The sequence below is a fragment of the Trichechus manatus genome, unplaced genomic scaffold, assembly GCF_000243295.1.
Source record: "Trichechus manatus latirostris isolate Lorelei unplaced genomic scaffold, TriManLat1.0 scaffold00030, whole genome shotgun sequence".
Taxonomy (NCBI): domain Eukaryota; kingdom Metazoa; phylum Chordata; class Mammalia; order Sirenia; family Trichechidae; genus Trichechus; species Trichechus manatus.
Window position 1 is genome coordinate 2,814,163 of NW_004443966.1, and position 24,835 is coordinate 2,838,997.

A 24,835-nucleotide genomic window follows, 5' to 3' on the forward strand; every position below is an offset into this window, starting at 1 on the left:
TAACTGCTCAGTGAGAGAGAACCAGGGCCAGGCCATGAACCCAGTGATCAGAGTTCCCGGGTCTCTGCTCTGATATCCCCGGTGCTGTGCAGATTTGCCCACTCTGTAGGGTAGTAGTTTGTATTTCTCCTGGTGACTGTTGGAGCCAGGTTATGTGTGAAACCCTTCAGAGTGTTCACTCACTAAAGAAGACGAACAGCTTCTCCACGAGCCAAGGTTAGGTACTGACGAGCTGTCGGAGATACCTGTGGGTGGAGGTGGTGGGGAGTCCACTCAGAAAATTATGATCAAATTAAGATTTGTGCTCAGATATTTAGATTTGCCTGTGTAAAGATTTCATACTGTTGCTCTAAATATTAAATATGGAAAAGCTTTTGTGGTTTTGTATGTTGAAATACTCAGTTTTAAACATAGTAATGTTGATCTGGAGTCCCAGGGTGGTGCAAATGGTTAATGTGCTCAGCTGCTAATTAAAGGCTGGTGGGCTGAGTCTACCCAGAGGTACCTTGGAAGAAAGCCCTGGTGGAGCACAGTTCTGCTCTGACGCCCATGGGGTCACCACGTATCTGAATCAACTCAATGGCAACTGGTGTTAATGTTCATCTAGGTAACCTTTTGAACCATCCAGGAGCTCCTCTTCTAGGTTAAATCCTTATTTTTTAAGAAAAACCAGCCTAATTCTAGCCATTTAAAATAGAGCACATGGATTTTTTTTTTAAATAAATGGTGAATTTGAATTTATGAATGTAAAGTAGTATGCCTTACAGACACGAACAGTCAGACAGACGGGGGAACTCTTCATTCTGATTTGTACTGTTACTCTTGAAGTCAGCAATTATTTTTTGAGTAGTATCTATTCACTGAAATTAGTAAACTTTAGTTTGCTGGAATGTTCAGGTATTCACCAGGCTGCTGCAGAAATAAATGCTGAGCAGGCTATATCTTCAATGATGTCTTTGTCTTAAGCTATTTCCTCATATAAATACTGTTTTGAATAGGGAGGAAAAAAGCATGCACAGCCACGAGAGTATTATAAGGCAGATTTTTTTTGGCCAGTAGATTGAGACCTACCAGAGATCTCAGAAATTTACGGTGGGATATTGAGACTGTGACCAGCCTCAGCCAGTCGCTTACTCCCGGTTTTTATCAGGATTTCCAGTGGGAAGAATACAACCAGCAGTGGTACCTGTGGTGTAAGTAAAACACCTATCCCAGTGCCTTGCACGTACTGGCTAGTCGACAGATGCCGTTTCCCGCCACCCTGCCCACAGGAATCTCAAGACTCCATGAGTGAAGCGGGGAGGACGAGGAGGTTGCTGGGAGAGTGACGGAAGGCTGCAGTCTGAGGACAGCTCGGCAAAGCCACGGGGAGTTCTCGAGCCACAGTTGGTCAGCCGAGGAATGCCGCGTTTCCCAGGAATGGGCTTGCTTTAGTCTCCCCGCCGCTCTCCAGAGTCTGCCAGGAGCACGGCCTCAGTGCACATGCAGCCGTGGATTTCAGAGCACAGCAGCTGGGGCCTCCTGAAGCACATGCCTTCAAGGTGCATTCTCCTACAGCCACAATTGATTTTTTGTTATTTTGTTTAAGCGTATATACACACAAAACAAACTCCCTGCTTTGGCCGCATAAAACACACCTCTCAGAATGCCGTTGTGTAACCTCTCATCTTGTCCAAGTTATTCATTTTTGCAGGGTAGGAAACTGAGGCCCAGGAACATGACTAAGTATTTTCCTAACAGGCGCAGGAAACAAGAGTACCATCATTTGCCTTTTGTAAGAACTGAAAAAGGTTAGCAGTTACTCATGGATGAACTAGCATGACTGCCATGTTTTAGCTATATCCAGCGCAGACTTTGGAGAAGTTGGGTTCTGCCGCCAGTCAGTTTTGGGGATGATTTCTCTGCCATCGATCCCTCTTTTCAGCAGGAATAGGTTTCATGTCCGGCGCCAAACCAGTTGATTGGTCAAAACTGCTTGGAGTGCTAAACAGAGAAGAATTCTTCCGCTGTATCTGGGCTCCACCAGATGTCCACCCATATGGAAAATAGTACAGTATAGTGTACTGCTAAGAATTTGGTGTAGATAGCCCTGCATTCTAGTTCTTTCTGCTACTTACTAATTCTGCAACCTTGGGCAAATTATTTATCCTCATAAGTAAAAATGGGAATTTAATAGTACCTGCCTCAGTAGGTTGGAAGAACTAAAGCCACTGTTAGCTTTCACCTGGATTATTTCAACAGTCCTCTGATTGGCACTTCTGCTTCCACGCTTGTTTCCCTCTGCTTTGTTCTCCTCACAGCAGACGTAGCGATACGTTTTAGATGCCAGTCATCTTTTCAGTAAACGCTGCTGAATTCAATTGGATATCCGTACAGAAAAACAAATAAATCATGACTCCCTAACGGCACGCACAAAAATCGAATTCAGATTTAAATGTGAAAGATAAAGCAGTAATGCTTTTAGAAGAAAACAGAAAAATATCTCTGTAACCTTGGAATAGGCAGAGATTTCTTAAATGGTACTCACACACACGAAATGCTAACCATAAAGGGAAAATTGACAAGTTGGCTTATATTAAAATGAAGAATTTCTATTCATCAGAATCATTAAGAGGGTGAAAAAGTATTCTATACTGAAGATATTCACATAGATCCAATAAAAGGTCTTGTATCCAGAATATGTAAAGAACTCCTACAAATCAATAAGCAAAAGACTTGAATGGACATTTCACTTGTCCTATAAGCATGAAGTCCCTGTGACTCAGAGCTAGTAACTTGGGTGCTGAACATGTCTGTTTGGTCTTCTAAACTTTTTCATTTAAGTTTAGAAAAGTCATACGTATAATTATTGGATAAAGTGACTTGGTTTAACAGTAGTTCAGGTAAAAAAGATCTCGTTTGTGCCCTCATGGAGTATGATTTTTTTTTAAGCCTATCTATTCATAACACTGGATTTATGGAAGTGTGTAAAATTCAGGTGGGGCTGAAGGGAGGGAAGTTTTCAGTGTTTCTCCTCGCTTATGTTTTTTTACCTTTCCGTTTCTCTTCTTTGCCATTCTGTTTTTGTCCTTTTTACTTGGTTCTTTAACTTACGTTAAGCCATTCAATTGTTTTAAGAAAAAATCTGTGGCCTGGTTCTCTATAAGGTGAGAGGTGGGAACCTGGTTCCCGTTCTCTAGCACTGAGGCCAAAGTAGATCATCTCAGCCCTGGCCTCACAGTTTACTGTGGTGTTTGATCAGCTTGTCCCAGTCAGTGCCTTTTTTCTTTTAGCCTTGAGATCAATTGTCCAGTAACCTCTGGACAGAATAACCTGGGCCTAAACGAAAACCCACTTGACAGTGCTAAACCACGTGTACAGCAGAGTACAACTTACCTACCAGAACACCTTAGTTGGGAAGTCGCTGCCTAAAGGGTCATATTGTTGTCACCAAAGGCCTTTCTTCTATGTTGTAGGTAGTTTCATCCCCACCTTCAAAAAGACCAAACCCATTGCCGTCAAGTTGATTCCGACTCACAGCAACCCTTCAGGACAGAATAGAACTGCCCATAGTGTTTCCAGAGAGCAGCTGGTGGATTTGAACTGCCAATCTTTTGATTAGCAGCCAAGCTCTTAGCCACTGTGCCATCAGGGTCCTCAGTAGGACCAGAGGGTACTTATTTTTCCACTCTTAGATGTTTAAACTCATATTCAAGTGAGAATAGGAGTTCTCTTCCTGGTCCAGTAGACTTTATGGGATTGTCCAATCCCCAGAGCATCCGCTGGTCCAGTAGGTTTATGGGGTTGTCCAATCCCCAGAGCATCCCCTGACCACTCTCCTAGAACCACCTGCTGTGCATTTTGAATCTGGAACTCAAGACACCTGACCTGACCAGGGAGGGCTGCTTTGGTTTACATTTGCACAGTGCGGGAAGAGTCAAACAGGACACCATTCTCAGGATGTGGATGGTGGCACTGTCTAACTTCTGTATTTTTGAGATCTCTACTACTGCACTTAATAAAAAGAGTTGGCTAGCTAACGACTTAGCAATACTTGTGAAATTTCATCTTTGGCAGGCTGTAAACTTTTCCACTAGTTGGCACCTGTTGAAAGCAGAGGCTTGGCTCTTACTCATCTCATAACTTCACCATCCATCAGAGTACCTAGCACATAAATGTTTGATGGAATGTACTGAACTCAGGTTCTTCCATCTAGTCAACTCTTGAATATTTCTGATTGGAATGGGGATCTGGCATTGTGCCTGCCCACTCCCTGCCTCCGTTTAGCTGCCGATTATATCCTCTGCCAAAAGAATGTAGAGAAAATTATCTTTTGAACAGAGTTCTTTTTAGGCTAATGTTAACATTAGTTTGTATTTGTGGAGCTTAGGCAAGCTGTTGAGAGTTGCAACTTGAAGAATGTTAGTGGTTGGGAACAAAGATGACTTAGATTTTTTTTTAATTCTGAGAATATGTGTTAGAGTAACTGTTGCCTGTAATAGTTCATGCATCTTACATAACCATGTAAAATAATTTCTTGAACTTAAGTAATTTGATGTTTCTTAAATGATTGTTTTAAACATTGCACAAATTAGAATAATTTATCATTTCTTGAGCAGTTCTCACTTTGGGGTTAGAAAACACTGAGTCTGGTTAGTGTAAACCACAGAAATTCAGCAACTTAAAATACTTTTGCAAGGTAGAAGGAACGTGGTGAGTATTTCGACCACTAATGAGTTAGTAGCATATTGTGAATGACTAAAACTACAGGTGTAGTTCTGTGGTTTTTTGTTCAGTTTTTGTTTTTTTAGTATATGGCATTTGCTTTAAACGTAACACAGTCCAGTGTAGTCTCCCAATTTCGTGCTGCCAAGTATGTGAAAGGAGATTTGTTTTTAAAGGGAACAGTTTCTTAAAAGCATGTATGAGGATGATTTTTAATATCTCACAAACTTGTTTGATGTATTAATTAAAGAAGAATACCTCCAAACTGCGCACGCAGCCTGCCCTTTTTTCCTCCCCCGTAATCTCTTTTCTGCCCGTCATTCCGAATTGACATTTCCCTTCAGTCTCTGGCACCTTCTCGGTCCAGGAAGGTTTCTGATCCATCTTGATGAGGTACAGGGAGGGGGAGAGTGTGTCAGAATTGCAAGTGCGTATAATCCTTTAATGGTTTTGTGAGCTTAGGTTACCTGAGAGTAGAATAGAGTCCAGAACCCCAAGACATCTCTCTTTCTAGCAGTCTTGCTTATAAAAGATACTTCCTTAAAAGAGTTCCATGTAGGTTTTTTTAATTCATATTTATGTTTTGTATAGTAAAGTTCTCGTACACAGTGAACATGTAAAGCAGATCGACCACATTAAACAACCTTCCGTAAATCTGCGTTGTTCTGTGTCGGTGTTTGTTCCCCTGAAATCTGTGATTTCATCAGTAGTCGCCAAGAAATGCTTCTGAAGAGACACGTGCTGTAATATCGTTAGTGGGCCCAGAAATTATATCCCTAATTGTCAAAGTATTTTTCTGATCACTAGCTTTGTTATTACAAGAATTATTCTGCTTATCTAAGGGGTCAGTAAATGTCAGATTTACAGTTGTAAAATACCCACATCAGGATTAGCCAGCGTGGCATGTATGTACTTTAATGAATTTTAGCCGATATGTCCCAAGTATTTTTCTGTTTTTTGAATCAAGTACTGTATCAATAAACAGTTTTGAACCTCTCATCTATGTGTAGTTATTTATGAATGAACTATACAGTTTTATATAATCACAAGCTAATAACTAAATGTCTAGTATGCAACTATGGTGAAGTTCACATAGTCTCAATAATTTTAAATATTTTGGGCAACTTCTGGTTAGATCTAATTACACTGCTATTGTTTTTACCTTGAAATGGAGAAAAAGAGTCACTTATTTGTCCTGTTGTTTCTTTGTTCTTGCATGTTTGGTATTAGCATCAAACTGCGATCTCTTAGCAGAAATCTTTTTAAGCCACCTGTCTGTTTGACGGTCTTTTTGGTTAAAAACTATATAATATTTATCAATTCACTTTACTGAACATTCTCAGACCACAGGATATTGCAAATCGAGGAAGGTAAGGAAATGAGCAAGGACACTGCTGTCAGTTGTCAGCACTGTAGAAGCTGCACTCTCCCTCAAGATACTCGTCTTGACACTTGGCCATCTAATTCTGAACTGCGGATATAGTCCCAACAGGATTATTGCACATTGCTGGGAAGGGTATAAATTGGCACGGCCGTTTTGGGGAGTAGTGAGGCAGTACCTATAAAGTTGAAAGCGTGCAACCTTTAATCCCGCGGTTGCACTTCTTTGAGTCTGTCCTAGAGACGCTCTTGTGTACACGTGCAAGAAATGTGCCAGTGTGTTTGCTGCAGCACTGTTCATAAGAGGGAAGGTAGAAACAGTCTGACCTTCAGTAGGGGATAGATGAACTGTGGTTTTATCTGTATAATGGAACAGTTTACAGTAGTAACAGTAAATGAGCTGGGTGTCTATGAAGAGCATGGATCTCAAAAACATAATATTGCATGAAAACGCAAGTTTCAGAAAGATAGATGCCATGTAATCTGATTTGTTTAAATGCATTAAGCACAAACAATGATGTGTGTTGTTTGAGTATATAACATATATATTGAAAACACAAAATATACAGGGGAATCATATGCCCGGAATTCATGATAATGGTTCCCTTGGTGTATGGGGTAGGATTTGAGATGCATCTGTGCTGTTTTAATTCCTGAGAGAGAGGAAGAAATGTTCAGTCTGAAGCAAATAATGGGAATATGTTATTCTCATCAGCAGATAGATGGGTTATACTGTTGGCTGTTTAGATGTCTGTTCTTTTCTTCTTTTGACTATACTGAAAATGCTTCCCATTAAAAATAAAGCACTTTATAAAACCCTTGCTGTTTTATATACAGAGTTAGACTTTGACCCATAAACTGACTAGAATAAAAATTTATTTATTGGATTTTATCATCTTATTTCTAATTTGTTCTCTACTTCCAAAACCCAGTATAATTAGCATGAATAGTCTGGAAGTTGAATTGATCGTCTGTCAATAAATGAATGTCTTTATATAAAATTGTTTTGTTTTATAGGGAAAACATCAGAGAGAGGCTCATTTTCCCTGTATAGCCGAGACGCTGGATTACCAGGCTGTCAAGTAAGTTTAATGAACATAAAAGCAGTGAGATAATTTTTTAACACATAAAAAGGCTTTAATGGCATAGGAGATAGAAATGTATCCAGTTTATTTCACCAGTACTTGTTCCGAAATGTGGTAGTTATTGAGCAGTTAAACATAATCTCGTTTATTCTGCTCCTTCTGCTGAAATTGGTTTCCCTTCCCTAGTTCACCAGATTGTCCTCTCTGTCATCAAAGATTTCCATAACCCACCTCAGTTTTACCTGGAAATGACGTAGCAGTTACCTCCAACTGCCCCTTTCAGAAATGCCTATTCCTTCTGAAAATGGTTTTTGCATATGCCCTCAGAGAAGGAAGAGTTGCTGATACTTAACTTGAAGAATGTATTATTGATTGCTTTAAATAGCTTGAATATCCTATAATATCAAATTTATTATTAACATTGAAAGTATTTTCATTTCAATCCCGCATCTAACCACCTTTTTTCAGGCTTCGTGGGGTCTCTTTGACTTGGAAGCTTTGTTTCAGCTCTTCCACACTCACTGGCATGCTGCATTCCCACTAATGCCCCCCTCGGCTTTTTTCTGTTTCCCATACTTTTAGACTGAGAATCCTGAACACTCAGTTTACCCCCAGACTCCCATGAGAATGAAACCAAAAAGCACAGAAACGAGTGACAGAATATATTCATTTTCTGGAGCCTGCAAGCCTCTCAGGAAGCCCAGCCTGATGGCAGAGCGGGCATGGGAGCCAGTACTTTAACTAATGCTACTTCATTCAATGCATAGCCCATAATTGCTTAATTGCCTCTAAGACAGCTTTACACACTTACTTGTTTTGTGATATAGCTTTTCATCGTACAATGATATAAAAACTGGAGATGGTCTATTTCAGTCCTCTTACTGGTAAACCCAACAAGTAGGGCCTGGGTGATTAAGTGGTTTGTTCGCTGTCACGGAGTTGGACATGTAGCTGAACTAACACCCACATTTCTTGGCTTCTGACCCAGCAGTCGTACTTATCCAAGTGATTTTTTGTTTTTAAGTTTTTTGTGGTGTTGGTAATAGTTAGCTTGTTTTCTGTGTTTATGGTTAGCTTTAATTATTATAGCCATTTGTAAATGGATACATTACGTTTCTGTCATACCCAGCTCTTACCAGCTCGCAAGAGCCCATTGTTAAATTTTCAGGAAGTTTGCAAGCTAGTTGACATCACCATGGTGGAAATATCAGAAACACTACAAATTAGGGCTTTTTGCAGGGTGGGGTTAGGGGGAGAGGCAGTTATTAAACATTTACTAGCACATCACTCATGGCCAATTACAAATTTCAGAGAACCAAAGAATGTAAGTGCTAATTCAGATCACAGTAGATCAGCATAAAAGCAGCAGCTGAACTTCAGCCCCCTTTAAGGGGATTTTCAGACCCTTGCTCAAGGAGAACAGGATAATGGTACTTGGAGGCCAACTAAGATCTAACAGCCGTTTTCTATGTTTCTAGTACTGTCCACTGATAGAAACCGCACTATCTTTCCTTTTTGCCTAGATTCAGTGGGCATCAGTGATTGTAATGTTTCTGTAATTTAATTTATAATTGATAGGCGAGCTCGTTCTGTTTTGTGGTACAAGTTGCTATTTGAATGTCATAATCTGAATTTGAATTCTTTAATGAATTGAACTGCGGGCCCTAGCCATCCTGTCTGCATCCCTCTCATTATCCGACTTTCGTAGGTCACTTAACCATCTCTTTTCTTCTGCATCTGTTCAGAGCAATAAAAATATTAAAAACTAATTCACATTACTTTGACAATGAGTAGTTGGTAAACATAACGACAAAGAGTCCTGTAGATAACAAGGTGGTGTATAAACTGCCAGTGTGACATATCATTGAGTAGATTTGGCTGCCAGCCTACTTCACCTTACAGTTCTTTACCGCTCAATTGTCAGTCTAAAGCAGCAGCTTAATCAGGCCCAGCTGAAACCTGCACTTTTTTTTTATGGCATAAGAATGCCCCGTAACACCATGACAGGTGTGATTACCTGTTACCAGGTAGAGGAAAGTGCCGTTGTCAGTTCCTGGTTTACAGGTCAGTGAATGATAGTTGAGGGTGATAAAATGGAAGGAATATAAGATTTAGAATTAGAAGACTTGGTTTCACATCCCGTCTCTGCATTGATCTCCTCACTTGAGAAATAGGGTTAGCAGTTTCTTCTTTTACCTACTTTGTAAATCTCTAAAAGTTAAATTCCGTGCACTTGTGAAAGCATTTTGAAAAATAAATACAAATTTTTAAAAAATTTCTCTAGTTATATAACTGACATTTAAAAAAAGCTTTTTTGAGTTCTTAATATTATTTTTAAGAGACCAAAAAAATTTAAGAACCTCTGGTCTAATGCTAACACTACTGGTAAACCTCAGAAAAAAAAAATATTGTAAAAGCTCTTTGAAAGTACAGCTGCATCTGATGAGTCAGGAAGTTAAGGCTTGTATTAATTAATTTTTGCTTATATTTTTATACCCCTTTGCCCAAGGTATTAGTATATACCCCCTTGGCCAAGGTATTGCTATTTAGTTAGAATTGATGATAACCTGTATTTATGTAATTCTCCAGTTTTGCAAATATAAATCTTAACAGTTTTTGTCATGTGTTAATATGCACTTGTAGCAGATTTAATTCTCATATCAAAAAAAAATTTTTTAAGTCTAGGTGCATAGGATTCTAATAACAATTGCTACCTTTTACTGAGCCAGGCATTGATTTAAGTAAATATGAGTACATTTAATTCTTTCAAAACAACCCGTTTTGCAGGTTAGAAGACAGGGATTCTCCAGGTTACTGTATTTTTACACAGATAACGCATGCCTTGTTTGCCAACCACGCCCTCCCCGCCTCCAGGTATTTTTGTCAGCGCACTATGCTAACATTTTTTTTTACAGCAACATATAAAAACAAAATTAGCATAGTGGCGCTTACGAAAATACCTTGAAGGGGGAGGATGGGGTTGGCAAACAAATGTAGGAGGCACGCGTTATTTGCATAAAAATATGGTAAGTCATTTGATCAAGGCCGTGCATTTAACAAGTGATAAAACTTCTGTACCCACACTTGATATTTTTCACTGTGACAACTAAGATATGATTATCCTGCAGCACAACAATCCCTCAAATCCTTTAGGCTGTGCCCTTAATCCCTCCCACTCTAATTTGTTTGGTCAAGGACACATTGCCATTGAGGTGATTCCAACTCATAGCGACCCTATAGGACAGAGTACAGCTGCCCCGTAGGGTTGCCAAGGCTGTAGTCCTTACAGAAGCAGCCACATCTTTCTTCTGTGGAGCAGCTGGTGGGTTTGAACCACTGACGTTTTGGTTAGCATCCAAGCACTTAACCATTGTGCCACCAGGGCTTTTCTTGGTCAAGGAGGGACCTGGGGATTTATACTTTTAATGGGTGCCATAAATGATACTAACTCAAATGGACTGGGGATCATGCTTTGAAAAACCCACCTCCTCTCTATATGCCAATTCTAAGCATTTATGGAGTATAAAAAAAGAAGAAAATAATATCACCATTGGACAACTATTTATAAGTATTTTGGAGAGAGAAGGCAGGCCTATGAAAAAGAGAAAAACGAAGTTATTGGAATGTATGAAATGCTAAACAACAATATTGCTATATACAAGAAGATGAAAAGGCATTCAAGTGAGCCAAAGATTCCATTTTTGAAGAATTCACAAAGGCAATGCATGAACCCGCATTTCAGCAAAGAGGAGAGAAGACTGTACTGCAGCAAGGACAGACAGCATCAGTGAAGACGGGAGGACTCTTAAAAGAAGTCTTCATTGCAGAAGAAACAATGGCTTTGCTGTTTCTTATTGTTACTTACCTCTGACTGCAACTGCTAGGAGAAATTGTGATGGATAATACCAGGTGATTTTAGGCCTGAGTAAACACAGGAAATTCAAGAGTTAAGAAAGGTACATCACTCCTATTCAGAGAAAGACCCTGTATTCCTAACAGTATGTATTATGATGGATCAGAGGAGAAAAAGAAATACACTGAAACAACTCATTAACTGCCATTTTCTTCTGCCTGTTCACAAATGGCATAAAAATCTTACCCACACAATGATGATAGAAGGAAGTATAAATAGTGACTGCAAAATTATATCCAAATGCCACCTTGGAATCAGTTTTCTTTAACAGAATCCCCCAGGGAACATTAACTTTGCTATTAATGTACATGAAATGCTGCTGACATACTGTAAAATTCAGGCTAATTTAATGATGCCTGATGGGCCTTACTTCATGTTAAGATGATGTAATAATATGTTGCTAAATGAGTGTCCTCATTATCTTCGTGGCAATCACATAACTGATGAGCCATTAAAAGGAAATGGGTGTAGCAGTATTACTGGAAACAGTGATGGATCATTCTGCAATTGAATTATTTTTTATTGATCCAACACAGAGCATAGACGCCAAGGTCTTTATTAACAATTGGTACAATTCTTTAAAAACTGCCAGAATTAAGTGAAAAATCTTTTTAACATTATGACAGAGTTTTTCATTGATACATCTTAAACAAGTGTTTATTATAATTAGATTCAATAAGTGTTTCACAACCGATTTAAACCTAGAACATGGAATGGTCTTGGATTTGTTCAGAGATTTAAGTTTCATCAGAGTTCAGATATTATACCCTTGAGAAAATGACAATTAACTTTAAAAACAGTCACCTCTTGGTTATTTGAAAAGTTACCCAGACCGTTTACTTCCTTCCACCTTCTTTTCACACAATAACCATTCTCATTATGTATCAGTCTTTAAACAGGACGTTTGATAACGATAAAAGAGTAATGATAAACGCGAAACAGTGAAAAAAATAATAGTGCTTCAAAATAAATGAAGCAAAAATTAAAGAGAATTAAAAGGAAGGAATAGAAATAATAAAAATAAGAGCAGAAATCAATATAATACGGGAAAAAAAAACCAAAAATCTGTTTTTTTGAAAATCTCCATAAAATTAATAGCTCCTAGATAGACTGAGAAAAAGAGAGAGAGAGGAAAGGAAGGAGAGAGAGCGAGAGATGGAGGGAGGGAAAGGAGAAACACAGATTAGCAGTGTTGTTGTTAGGTGCCGTCGAGTCTGTTCCAACTGACAGCAGCACAGTGTACAACAGAACAAAACACTGCTCGGTCCTGCGCCATCCTCACAATCATTGTTATGCTCAAGCCCATTGTTGCAACCACTGTGTCAATCCATCTCATTGAGGGTCTTCCTCTTTTTCACTGACCCTCTACTTTACCCAGCATGATGTCCTTCTCCAGGGACTGGTCCCTCCTGGTAACATGTCCAAAGAACGTGAGACCAAGTCTCGCCATCCTCACTTCCAAGGAGCATTCTGGCTATATTTCTTCCGAGACGGGCTTGTTCGATTTTCTGGCAGTTCATGGTATATTCACTATTCTTTGCCAACACCATAATTCAAAGGCATCAATTCTTCTTCTGTCTTCTGTATTCATTATTCCTTATTCGTGTGCAAATTACCAGTATCAGGAATGAAATGGAGGTTATCACTATAAATCATATATACGTTAATAAGATAATCAGGAAATAGTGTGAACAACTTAACCTAACAAATTAGACAATTTAGATGAAATAAGCAAATTCCTTGAAAAATACTTTTATCAAAGTCAACAAAATGTACCAGAAAATCTGGATAGCCCTGTATCTAATAAGGAAAGTGGATTATCTCAAAAATCTTCCCACAAAGAAAACTGAAGGGCCTTATGGTTTCACTAATGAAGTCTCTCAGACACTTAAAGAAGGAATAAGACCAATCTTACATAAACTATTTAAGAAAATAAAAGAGGAGGGAATACTTCCCAACTCAATTTATGAGGTGAGCAGAACTCTAATACCCAAACCTGATACCTGACAAGTCTCCCCCTCCCCCTCCTGCCGCTGCCCCTCAGTTGTTCTTCCTCTTCCTCCACCTGCTCCTCCTCTTCCTCCTCCTCCTCCTCTCTGTCTCTCTGTATCTGTGATGTATGTGTATTGCTTATGAACAAAATATTAACAAAACTAATCCAGCAAGAATAAAAAGAATTTTAAAAAATGAAGAAGAATAGAAAGGGTAGTATATCATGCCCACCCGGGGTTTATACCTGAAATTAAAGTTTGGTTTACAACATTTGAAAATCAACTTAGTCTACCACATTAACACAATTAAGGAAAAGAACAATATGGTCATTTTTATAGATTGAGAAAAGGGATTTGACAAAATCAAATACTCCATTCATCATAAAACTTCTCATCAAACCAGGAATAGAAGGCAGCTTCCTTAATTTGACAAAAGGCGTGCATGAAAAACCTTAGTTAATGGTGAAAGACTAAATGCTTTCCCCTCACACCAAGAACAGGGTAAGAATTTCTGCTCTCACCACTTACATCCTGGCCAGTATAATAAAGCAAGGAAAAAAAAGCATAAAGATTGGAAAGGAATAAGTTAAGCTGGATTTATTCGAGGGTGGTGTGTTCATGTACATAGGAAATCCTAAACAATCATTTAAAAGCTTCTAAAACTATTTAAAGTACAGTTATTTATGTCACAGATTAAAAAAAAAAAAAAAGGAAAACCAAACCCATGCTGTTGAGGCAATTCCAACTCATAGCAACCCTATAGGACAGAATAGAACTGCCCCATAAGGTTCCCAAAGCTGTAATCTTTACGGAAGCAGACTGCCACATCTTTCTTCCACGGAGCGGCTGGTGGGTTCGAATGGCCGACCTTTTGGTTTGCAGCCAAGGGCCTTAACCACACTGTGCCACCAGGGCTCCTACAAAGTCAATATAAAAAGTCAATTGCATTTTTATATACTAGCATTGAACAATTAAAAATGAATTGAAAACAAAACCATTTACAGTAGCATCAGAAGCATAAAATACTTACGGATATATTCAACAAAAGGAATGTAAGATTTCAACAATGAAAACTATAAAGTATTGCTGAGAATAATCGAAGAAGATGTAAATAAATAGATAGGCCACATTCATGAATTGGAAGACTCAATATCATTTAGGTATGGTTCTTCCCAAATTGATCTATAGATTTAATGCAAAATCAGCCAAAACTCCAGCAGGCTTTTTATAGAAATTGATAACATTATTTAAAAATTCTTTAAAAAATCAAAGGATTAAGAAGAATTAAAACAATCTTGAAAAAGAACAAAATTGAAGGATTTACTTTACCTGACTTTTAAAGGCTTACTATAAGTCAGTAGTAAGCAAGACAATGTGGTGTCTATATAAGGATTGACAAATAGATCATAGAACAGAATAGAGTCCAGAAAGGAATCACATCTATATGACAAATGGTGTTTTATAAGACAACCACAGCAATTCAATAAAAAAAGAAAAATCTCTTTAACCAATGGTGCTGGAACAACTCTCTATCAATATGAAAAAAGTAAAAACAAAAAAAATTTGAAAAGAACCTCAGCTCTTACCTCACACTATATATAAACGTAAATTTAAGCGAATCGTAGACAAACGTGAGAACTAAAGTGATGAACATGCTAGAGTTAAAAAAAAAAAAAGACTGTTTTTACCATCTCAGGGTGAACAGAAATTGGTTAGGGAAGACACAGAAGGTATAAAGCATAAATAAAAAATCGATGAATTGCACTTAATCAAAGTGAAAAACTTGTGTTCATCAAAAAACATCATCAAGAAATGAAAAGAAAAGCCACAGCTGGGAGGTGTTTGCAACATATGTATCTGACGGAGGGACTTACATGTAGAATATATAATAATCTCCAGCAACTCAATAATAAAAAGACAAACAACCCCATTTTTAAAAAAGGACAAGAACACTTGAGCAGACACTTCACAAAAGAAGGTATACAGATGGCCAATAAGAACGTGAAAAAATGTTCTACGTTTTAGCTGTCAGGCAGATGTAAGTTAAAACCACAGTATCGTTCCGCTACACATTTACCAGAATAGCTAAAATTAAAAAGACTAAGAACATCAAATGTTGTCAAGGATGCAGGGCAGCTTGAACTCTCCTACATTGCTAGCGTAAGTGAAAAATGGTACAACGAACGACTTTAGAGAACTGTTTGGAAGTTTCTTACCAAGTTAAATATGCATCTACCCTGTGACCCAGCAATTTTATTCCTAGATATTTATCCAAGAGAATCAAAACCATTATTCACTCATATGTTTGTAGCAACTTTGTTCGTAATAGTTTAAAACTGGAAACAGTCCAGATGTTCATCAACAGAAGAATGGATAAATAACCTGTGGTGTATTTGTAGAGTGAGTGCTATGTAGCAGTAAATGAAATGATCTAATGATACGTGTAATTGAGTAGTACACTTAAGGTCTGAGCATTTTATTGTATGTAAAGAACATTTTAGTTTTTAAAAAATGAAAAAGCCATTTACAGTAGCATCCAAAAAAATCTAAATGCTAAGGAATAACCATAGGCATGCAGAACTTCAACACTGAAAACTGCCAAACATTGCTTAGAAATGTTTTTAAAAAAGACCTCAGCAAATGCAGAGATACTCCATGTTCATGGATTGGAGTAAATATTCTTAACATGTCAGTTCTTCCCAAATTGACCTATAGATTCGATGTCATCCCAATTATAATCCCACCAGGATTTTTTTTTGGTAGGAATTGACAAATTGATTCTAGAATGTATTTACAAATGCAAAGGACCTAGACCATCCAAAGCAATCTTGAAATACAGAGAGCAGAGTTGGAGGATTTCAAGCTACCTGACGACAAGACTTACTATATTATTATTGCTGTTGTTGGTTGCCCTTGAGTTGACCCCACATGTGCAGAGTAGAACTGCACCTTTAAGGCTGTGACCTTTCAGAAGCAGATTGTCAGGCCTGTCTTCAGAGGCACCTCCGGGTGGGTTCAAACTACCAACCTTTGGGCTAGTAGTCGAGCGCTTAACTGTTTGCACCACATAGGGACTCCACACTTACTATAAAAACCAAACCAAAAACCCGTTACTGTCGGAAGTCTGTTCTGACTCGTAACAACTGTATAGGACAGAGTAGAACCGCCTTATAGAGTTTCCAAGGAGTGGCTGGTGGATTAGAACTCCCAGCCTTTTGGTTAGCAGCCCGGCTCTTAACCACTGCGCCACCAGGGTCAAGCAGCCTGGTGCTGGCATGATTGGCAAGTTTGACAATGGAATAGAATGGAACGCAGAAGTACATCCACCTTTATACAGTCCATTTGTTTTTCAGCAAAATTGCCAAAGTAGTCCAATGGGGAAAGATTTTTCAACAAAAGATGCAGTGACAACTGGATATCCATATGGACAAATAGGAACTTCAGTCCCTCTCTCACAGTAAACACAAAAATTAATTCAAGATGGACCTACATCTGAAAGTAAACGCTAAAACTCTGACATGTTAAGAGTAGAGCATAAGAGAATATCTTCACAACTTGGGGATAAGCAGAGCTTTCTTAGATAGGATACAGAAAGAAATAACCACAGAAGAAAAGAAAAAGATAAATTAGACTTCATAAAAATTAAAGACTTCTGCTCATCAAAAGACATAGTTAAGAAAATGAATAGACAAGCTACAGACTGGAATTCAATTTTGTAAAACATGTATCTGACAAAGGACTCATGTCCAGGGTGTGTTAAGAACTCCTACAACTCTATAATAAGATTACCTGAGGCTTCTACAGGTTTCTCTCTTTTGGATAGGAGGTTTAAGTGCCATGGATGAGCAAAAGTCTTCCAGTCCCCTCAACAACAACAACAAATTATGTAAAGACTCCCAGTACCTTCTAGACTTGTAATTCTATAGTAATTTTAAGAACAGTCTCACTTATTGTTGGGAGCATGATTTCAAGCTGCTATGTAAGAGATTCCTGTGGCATAGCTGCCACTGTGTGGTACAAACGGTTTGCACTTGACTCCTAACCTCAAGGTTGGTGGTTTGAACCCACCCAGAGGCACCACTGAAGAAAGGCCTGGTGATCTGCTTTCCTAAAGATCACAGCCAAGAAAACTCTCTGGCGCTGCTACTCTGTAACAGCTCGGATTGCCGTGAGCTGGAATTAGCTAGACGGCAGTGGGTTTGGTTTGGTTTGGTGGTATACCTACACCTCTCTTTTCGTTTGCGTTTTTTGTTTCCTTTAGGGTTTCTCTTTTAAGAAGGACGATCTTCCTTCGTCAGGAGAACTGACAGATTTAACCATATTACTTGACTGAGTGATTTCAGAGAATATATATATAGAAAACCCAAAAGTATGGATCAGTAGAATAGCTATCCAGCCTAAGGTGTCCCTAAGAATGTAAGGAAGTCTTAATAGTTTTACTCATCAAAGTAAGTTATTAACTTGCTAACACTATAAAATTTTAACGCATTTAGAATTATTTCTGCAGCCTTAATTGTTTGATCTCTAGATTTACTTTGGTTTGAAGTAGTGCTTTTATAAATTTCTATAAATTTAAAATACATTCCTTAAGAAGTATTTGAGACATTTTGCTTTATTTCAAACCTGCTTTTACTCAGGTAACAATGTGAGTTTTCCACTGGGGTTACTAGGCTTACACAGAGCTTTATCCCAGGGCATAATGTGCTCATTGCATTTTAACATTTTATTGGCCAGATTTTTGCATTTTTACTGTTCTTTATCTTATATTTAACAAAAATAATCCCTCATTTTCCAGGGATTATTGTGCCTTTATGAAGATAGCATATCTGATTCACCAAAAACGTGTTGTTATTCCTTCTGTTTTAAGCAGACCCAGTTCACTTACAGTTTAAATGCTTCATCTTTTCTCTCATGCTTCTGTCTTATTGAGTGAAAAGTGCCAAGGAAGCAACTTCACATACTACAAGACTTGCTTAAAAAATAAAGATACAAATCAGTAACTTGTTTTACTGTGTAGAAGAATCTGGGCCAGGCAACAGAATAGAAGAATTAATATCAGTCCTTAATAAGCTTACGTTCTAGTTGGGAGAGACGAGCTATGTACACGTAGAAAATGAACTAAAAGCATATGGTGACCCATAATCTCAAGTAGGTAATAAGGTATAAATTGGAACTCAGAAGATAGAAAAACAAATGTGATTTTGATACAGAGAAGGTTTTGCAAAGAAAGTATAGAACTCCGAGGTCTTGGAAAATGGATAAAATTTGACAGGGGGAGAACATCTTGGGGAGAGAAAGTGTATGACTAATGAAATACGCACAGTATTGCTCAAGGCATTGTGTAGCTGCTTTCTTAATTTGCTACCACCGAAACTTATCTTTGTGAGGGCAGAGTTAGTGACTCCTTGTTCATTGTTGTATGTCCAGCACCTACCTCAGTACCTGAAAAATGGAAAATTTCAGTAAACGTATTTTGAATGGGGAAAAAAATAAATAAATGCGTATTCTGGGAATAGTAGCATCCAAATTGCGTTCAGTGGAATGTTTATTTAGAGGAACAGTCTGCAATGCTTGGAATTGTACGTCAGGTGCTTGAATGCCCAAGAAAAGAGTTTGTATTTTATCTTATAAGGTTTTTGGATTGAACAAGTGACATGATGGGAAAAAAAAGTGTTTCTTAGAAAACTTAAGCTGTCGTTTGGGATATACTAGGGAATTTATCAGCTGGAGACAAGGAAACCGTCTGAGATGGCATCTTCTAGGGCACGTGTGAAGTCCGGTGGACAGGAGGTAGGTTAGACCGATCGTAGTCGGCAGACAACTGCACACACTTAAAAAAAGAAAGTACAGTCATGACTCTGCTGCAGATATGCAGATGAACACAGAGAAAGATTTTATTTAACTCATTAATGAAAAAATTGGTAAAGCTATTTTAACCAGTTCAAAGAAGAATCCTCATACAGACATATTTATAGATCAGGAAATGAATGTTGGATGTGTACAAATGAAGGCAAAACTGTCCCCTCTGCACCCTGCTTTTGGCAGATGGGAGTAGAGGCATTGAGGGCAGGAGAGGGTTGTTCGTCCTTCACTGGACAGATTTATAGTTTTGCAGTTCTATTGATAAGAATTATTTCGCATTGCTATTAGTGATCTACAACTGATAGAGTTGTAAAATACAAAACAAAAAAAATTTTTTTAATCACTTGCAGTCAATTCCGATTTAAGGCAACCCCATGTGTGTCAGAGTAGAGCTGTGCCCCGTAGGGTTTTCAGTGACTGACTTTTTCGTAAGTAGATTGTCAGGCATTTCTTCTATGGCACCTCTGGGTGGAGTCAAACCTCCAGCCTTTCAGTTAGCAGCTGAGCGCATTAACCTTTTACACCACCCAGGGACTGCAGAGCTGTAAAATAACTCCCACAGTATCAGCATAAGATAACCTGGAAAGGTGTGTTTCAGACCAAGCAACAAACTGGGGCCACCAGCCAGATCCGCCTCCTGCCTTCATTCCGTGAGTACTTTTATCGGAGGCTAGTTGTGCCTGTTCGTTCACACACTGGCTGTGCTTTTTTCTGCAGTGCCAGAGGTGGGTAGTTGCAGCAGAGACAGTATAACCTGCAAAGCTTAAAGGTTTACTACCTGACTCTTTGCAGAGAAAGTTGGCTGACTCCTGTGCTAGATAATACGTCATATTCCATTGAAGCACAGTTTTTTTCCTACATGGGTATGTGTTTCTGACAGTTAAGAAAATCAGGGCTTTCCTGTGCGGTCAGCCTGACACTGGCCTGCTGTTTCCCCAAAAGAATTAAGCGAGTTGTTTTGAAGAGCAGTTTGGGTATTTCTTTAAGTAACAACAAACTTAATAGTATGGAACTTAGCCTTAGGTTGAATTATTGGAAACGTAATATTAGAACAAGAAAGTCGTTATTGTATTCCCTTCCAAGCAAATACATTTCAACTGGCATAAGTAAGCCAAAATGCATTCAGAGAAGAACTTGGAAATAGTAGATTAACTTGAAACTTTATCATATGAAGAATGGCTGAGCGTCTTAGGGGTGTTTAGTTTTAAGAAGGAAGGACTCTGGATACATGAGAAGCATCTTCAAATATTTGCAGCATAAGTTGACTTATTCTGTGACTTTTGAGGTCAAAACTTTGGAAAATGGGCTAAGCCGTCCTGATTTCAGCTTAATATAAGAAGGAACATTCTCAGATTCAGGCTGCCCAGAGGATGGAATATTCAACCTTGGAAGGTAGTGACTTCTTCTCTCTCGGTGTATTCAGGCAGAGGCTAGGCATCCACTTTACCACATTATTATAGAAAGATTTGAGTACCTGCTGTTTGATTGAAATAAAAGACCTTAAAATGTTCTTTCAATCTGTGAGCTCCCTTGTGACAAAGATTTTCCAAGCGATATTGATGACCCATCTGCAGTTGGAGACCAGATATTACTACTGACATTAACCTATGTGGTTATAGGTGTGTTCTTATTTTCATTCCAGAGACCTCAGAAGACTGCATGTAGGCACATGGATAGCAAATGGTTAAATTGATCTAGTGATCAGGTTTCAGGCCAATTGAGTAGATTAATTATGATGATGATGATGATGAAAATAATAGTGTGTATCAGACACTTTAGTCCCAGGCACTGTGCTCAGCACCTTACATGAATTATTTCATTTCATCCTCTTAGCACTCCACAAAAGGAACACTTGTTACTGTTATTGCTGCTATGATTATTCCTCCTGTTTGACAGCTAAGGAATCTGAGGCCTCAAGGGGTTATATAATTTACCCAAGCTGTTATAGCTGTTAAGTGGAAGAAGGATAGGAGAAATGAGGTTGTAATAAGAGAATGGTTGAGGACTTCCGGGCAACATGGCGCTATAGGCGGAAACACCACGCCGTCCCTCCACAGCAAAGATCCGAAAAACTAAGCCAAACAGAGAAAACTGCAGTCCTGAAACCCTAAGCATCAAATGAAGAGATAAAGAACTCAGCCAAGCACCAAACGGAATAAGAAACTGACAGAGGACAGATACATGCAGAGGTCTCCTATCAGCTAACGCAGCACGGATCCGCCATTTTGGACTCCTGTCAGAGATCAGCAAATAGGGGATACGAGAAAGCAGCTTCACAGAGCTTCCAGCAGGAGACAGAACAACCAGTAACCAGCGATATATGCTTTCCCACCCCCCACCCTTCTCCACCCCCACTCGGCCTCTTCTGCTTCCTGTGGCCAGTCTCTTTGGCGGGAAGCACCACTTCACCCCAGTGTTACTTGGATTCCACCCGCCCGCACTGGCTGGCTCCCTGAGTGCCTTTTGTTGGCTGCTGGTGTTGCTTTTTTCCGCTTCTTTTGATTTCTTCCTTACCTCTCACGACCTCCCCCTCCTTTCTCTCAAATACCTGGCTCAATGCATCATCTTTGCTTCTTCCTGAAAGGCTGTGAAACACCACTCGAATGTGAAACTGCTTCCCGGCCCGTGCTGCCACGCTGGTGGGATCCCGGGGCTTTTTTTTTGTTTGTTTCTTTTGAATTGTTTGTTTGTTTGTTTTCTTGTTCTGTTCTTGAATTGGGAGCCTGTTCTAGCCAGGCAGTACTGCGCGACTTGGGACCTACCCCCTCACTTTGCGCAGATGCGTAGAGGGATCCCCGAGGGCATTTCTTTTTTCATGGGTTTTTTTTCTGTTTTTCTTTGGGAGTTTTTCTTGTTCTTTTTTTTATTATTATTTGTTTTGTTTTCTTTTCCCTTTTTGTCTTTCTTCATTACTCAGTTTCTCATCTCTCTATACTTTCCTTCTCTTCCTGTCCCCTGAATATCTGCTGCTGAGTGACACCTCTACCCCTTCTAGCCAGGCTATACTTCACGGCCTGGAAGCACCTTCCCCAGACCTTGCAACCGCACCAGAGGGATCCCTGGGAGCTTTGCTATTCTTTTTTCTTTCTAATTTTTATTTATTCTTTTTTTTTTTGCTTTTCTTTTTTTTTCTTCTTCTTCTCCTTTATGTCTTTCCCCATTTCATAGTCTCTCATCTCTCCACTCCAATGGCAAACTCCCCTAGCACTCTTTTTTTGTTTGTATGTTTTTGGCTCCCGTTCCTCTCTCCCATACCCATCTTAGCGCCACGCATCACAATCTCCCTCCTTCATACTGCCTACCTGCACCATGCACTGAACATCACACCACCAAGCAGCCCAGGAACAGCCTACCGGAACCTGCCCTGCACTGATTACCAGCCTGCCCTGGTGGCTGTAGTAAGTGCCACAAACAACCCATCCCAACAACACCTCTTCAGTTAGACCTACCCTGCTGTACCATACCTGAGCGACTAACCCGGCCAGTTGGAGAAGGAGATGAAAAGTATCATACCCACAGACGAGCAAACAACAAACAACACACAGTCTGGCTGCTCAGACATAGCCAAATAAGATAAAAAATCAGGACAAAACAAACAAATCTACAATTAATAAACGAGAAAAATAACTACCGAATGCCTCGAAGACAGCAGACAATATCAGAACATTTACAAAAACAGGACAGGATAGTTCCAGTAGGCATCAAAAATAAAACACCAGATGACTTTCCAGTAGAAGAAAAGGCACTAAAACTACCTGATAAGGAATTCAAATCTCTAATACTCAGAATTATACAAGAGTTGAAGCAAAAAACAGACAAAAATGAGGAAAGAATAGACAAATTCATGGAAAATACAGACCAAAAATTGGAAGAATTGATGAAAATACTGCAGGAACAAAATGCCAAAATAAATTCATGACTAGAAATCATACAAAAACAACAATTAGAAATCATACAAAAACAACAATTAGAAATCCAAAAGATAAACAACAAGATTTCAGAAATGGACAGCGTCATAGAAGGGCTGAGGAGCAGGTTTGAAATGGTGGAAGGCAGGATCAGCGAAATTGAAGACAAACACTTGGATACAACTCTGTTTGTGGCAAAATCAGAAAAAAGAATGAAGAAAAATGAAGAGACCCTGAGAACTATGTGGGATACAATCAGAAACAAAAATTTGTGAGTGATCAGAGTGCCAGAATGGGGAGAAAACACAAAACACACAGAGGATCATTGAAGGACTGCTGACAGAAAACTTCTCCAATATGAAAGATGAAAAGCTGACCATCCAAGAAGCGCAGTGAACACCATATAGGATAGACCCCAAAAGAAAATCACTGAGGCATATCATAATCACATTCACCAGAACCAAAGACAAACAGAATCCTGAGAGCAGCTCGAGAAAAACAAAAAGTCACATACAGAGGAGAAACAATAAGACTAAGCTCAGATTATTCAGCAGAAACCATGCAGGCAAGAAAGCAATGGAATGACATATGTAAAACCTTGAAAGAAAAAAACGTTTAAATATGATAGTGAAATTCGGACATTTCCAGATAAACAAATTAAAGGAAGATGTAAAAACCAAACCAAACTTACAAGACTTATTGAAGGGAGTCCTTCGATCTGAGAACAAACATCACCTCACAGGCTGAATCTAGGATGCAGGATAGCACCAACCAGATAAACCAGTCTAGGAAATGAACTTTCAAGGACTATCCAAAACCAAAAGAAATACAACAGGGAATTAGAGCAATTAATCTGTAAGTGACAACAACATCAGAACAATAAAAGAGGGAATAAACGGTGTAGGTATAGAACCTTCTAATGGAGAGGAAGGAAAGGCAATACCAAGTAATAATAGACTGCTTCAAACTTAGAAAGATAAGGGTAAATTTCACGGTAACCACAAAGAAAGTTAACAAACCTGCTCATCAAAATAAAGAGGAAAAACAAAGTCTCAGTAAAAACAAAACCTTCAAAAACAAAAGAAATGAAAAAAAATCCACAAACAAAAGGAATTCAGCACAGGAGAGTAAGAGGAACAAAGAAAAAGTCAGCACCACAAAAAAAAAAAAAGCACTACAAAATGACAGCAATAAATTCACACCTATCAATAATTACACTTCATGTAAATGGCCTAAATGCACCCCTAAAGAGATGGAGAATGACAGAATGGATAAAAGAACAGGATCCATCAATATGCTGTCTACAAGAGACACACCTTAGAAACAAAGATGTACGTTTATTAAAAATCATAGGTTGGAAAAAATATATCAAGAAAGTAACTACCAAAAAAGAGTAGGAGTGGCAATACTAATCTCAGATAAAATAGACTCTAAAACAGAATCCACCATAAAAGACAAAGTAGGACACTACATAATGATTAAGGGGACAATCCGTCATGAAGACATAACCGTAATAACCATCTACGCACCCAGTGACAGGGCTCCAAAATACATAAAACAAACCCTAACAGCACTGAGAAGAGAAATTGACAGTTCCACAATAATAGTAGGAGCCTTTACACACCACCCTTGGTAAAGGACAGAACATCTAAAAAGAAACTCAGCAAAGATACAGAAGACCTAAAAGGACACAATCAGCCAACTTGACCTCGTAGACATGTATAGAACACTCAACCCTACAGCTGCAAAGTACACGTTCTTTTCCAGTGTGCATAGAACGTTTTCCAGAAGAGACCACATCTTAGGCCACAGAGCAAACCTCAGTAAGATCCAAAACGTTGAGATAATACAAAGTATCTTCTCTGACCACAACGCCATCAAGCTAGAAATTAACAATAGGAAAGAGCAAGGAAAAAACATCAATTACATGAAAACTGAATAACACCCTGCTTACAAACCACTGGGTAATAGAAGAAATCAGAGATGGAATCA

General features: G+C 38.8%; 1 protein-coding gene across 6 annotated transcripts in view; it reads left to right on the plus strand.

Annotated features, from left to right (window-relative positions):
- The window catches only part of TCF12 (transcription factor 12), a 357,906-nt gene that overhangs the window by 210,266 nt on the left and 122,805 nt on the right, over positions 1-24,835 (plus strand). For all 6 annotated transcript variants that reach the window (XM_004374600.2, XM_004374599.2, XM_023729662.1 and 3 more), the window contains one exon: positions 7,102-7,166. In XM_004374600.2, the coding sequence (XP_004374657.1) occupies positions 7,102-7,166 (65 nt within the window). The remainder of the gene's footprint in view (positions 1-7,101; positions 7,167-24,835) is intronic.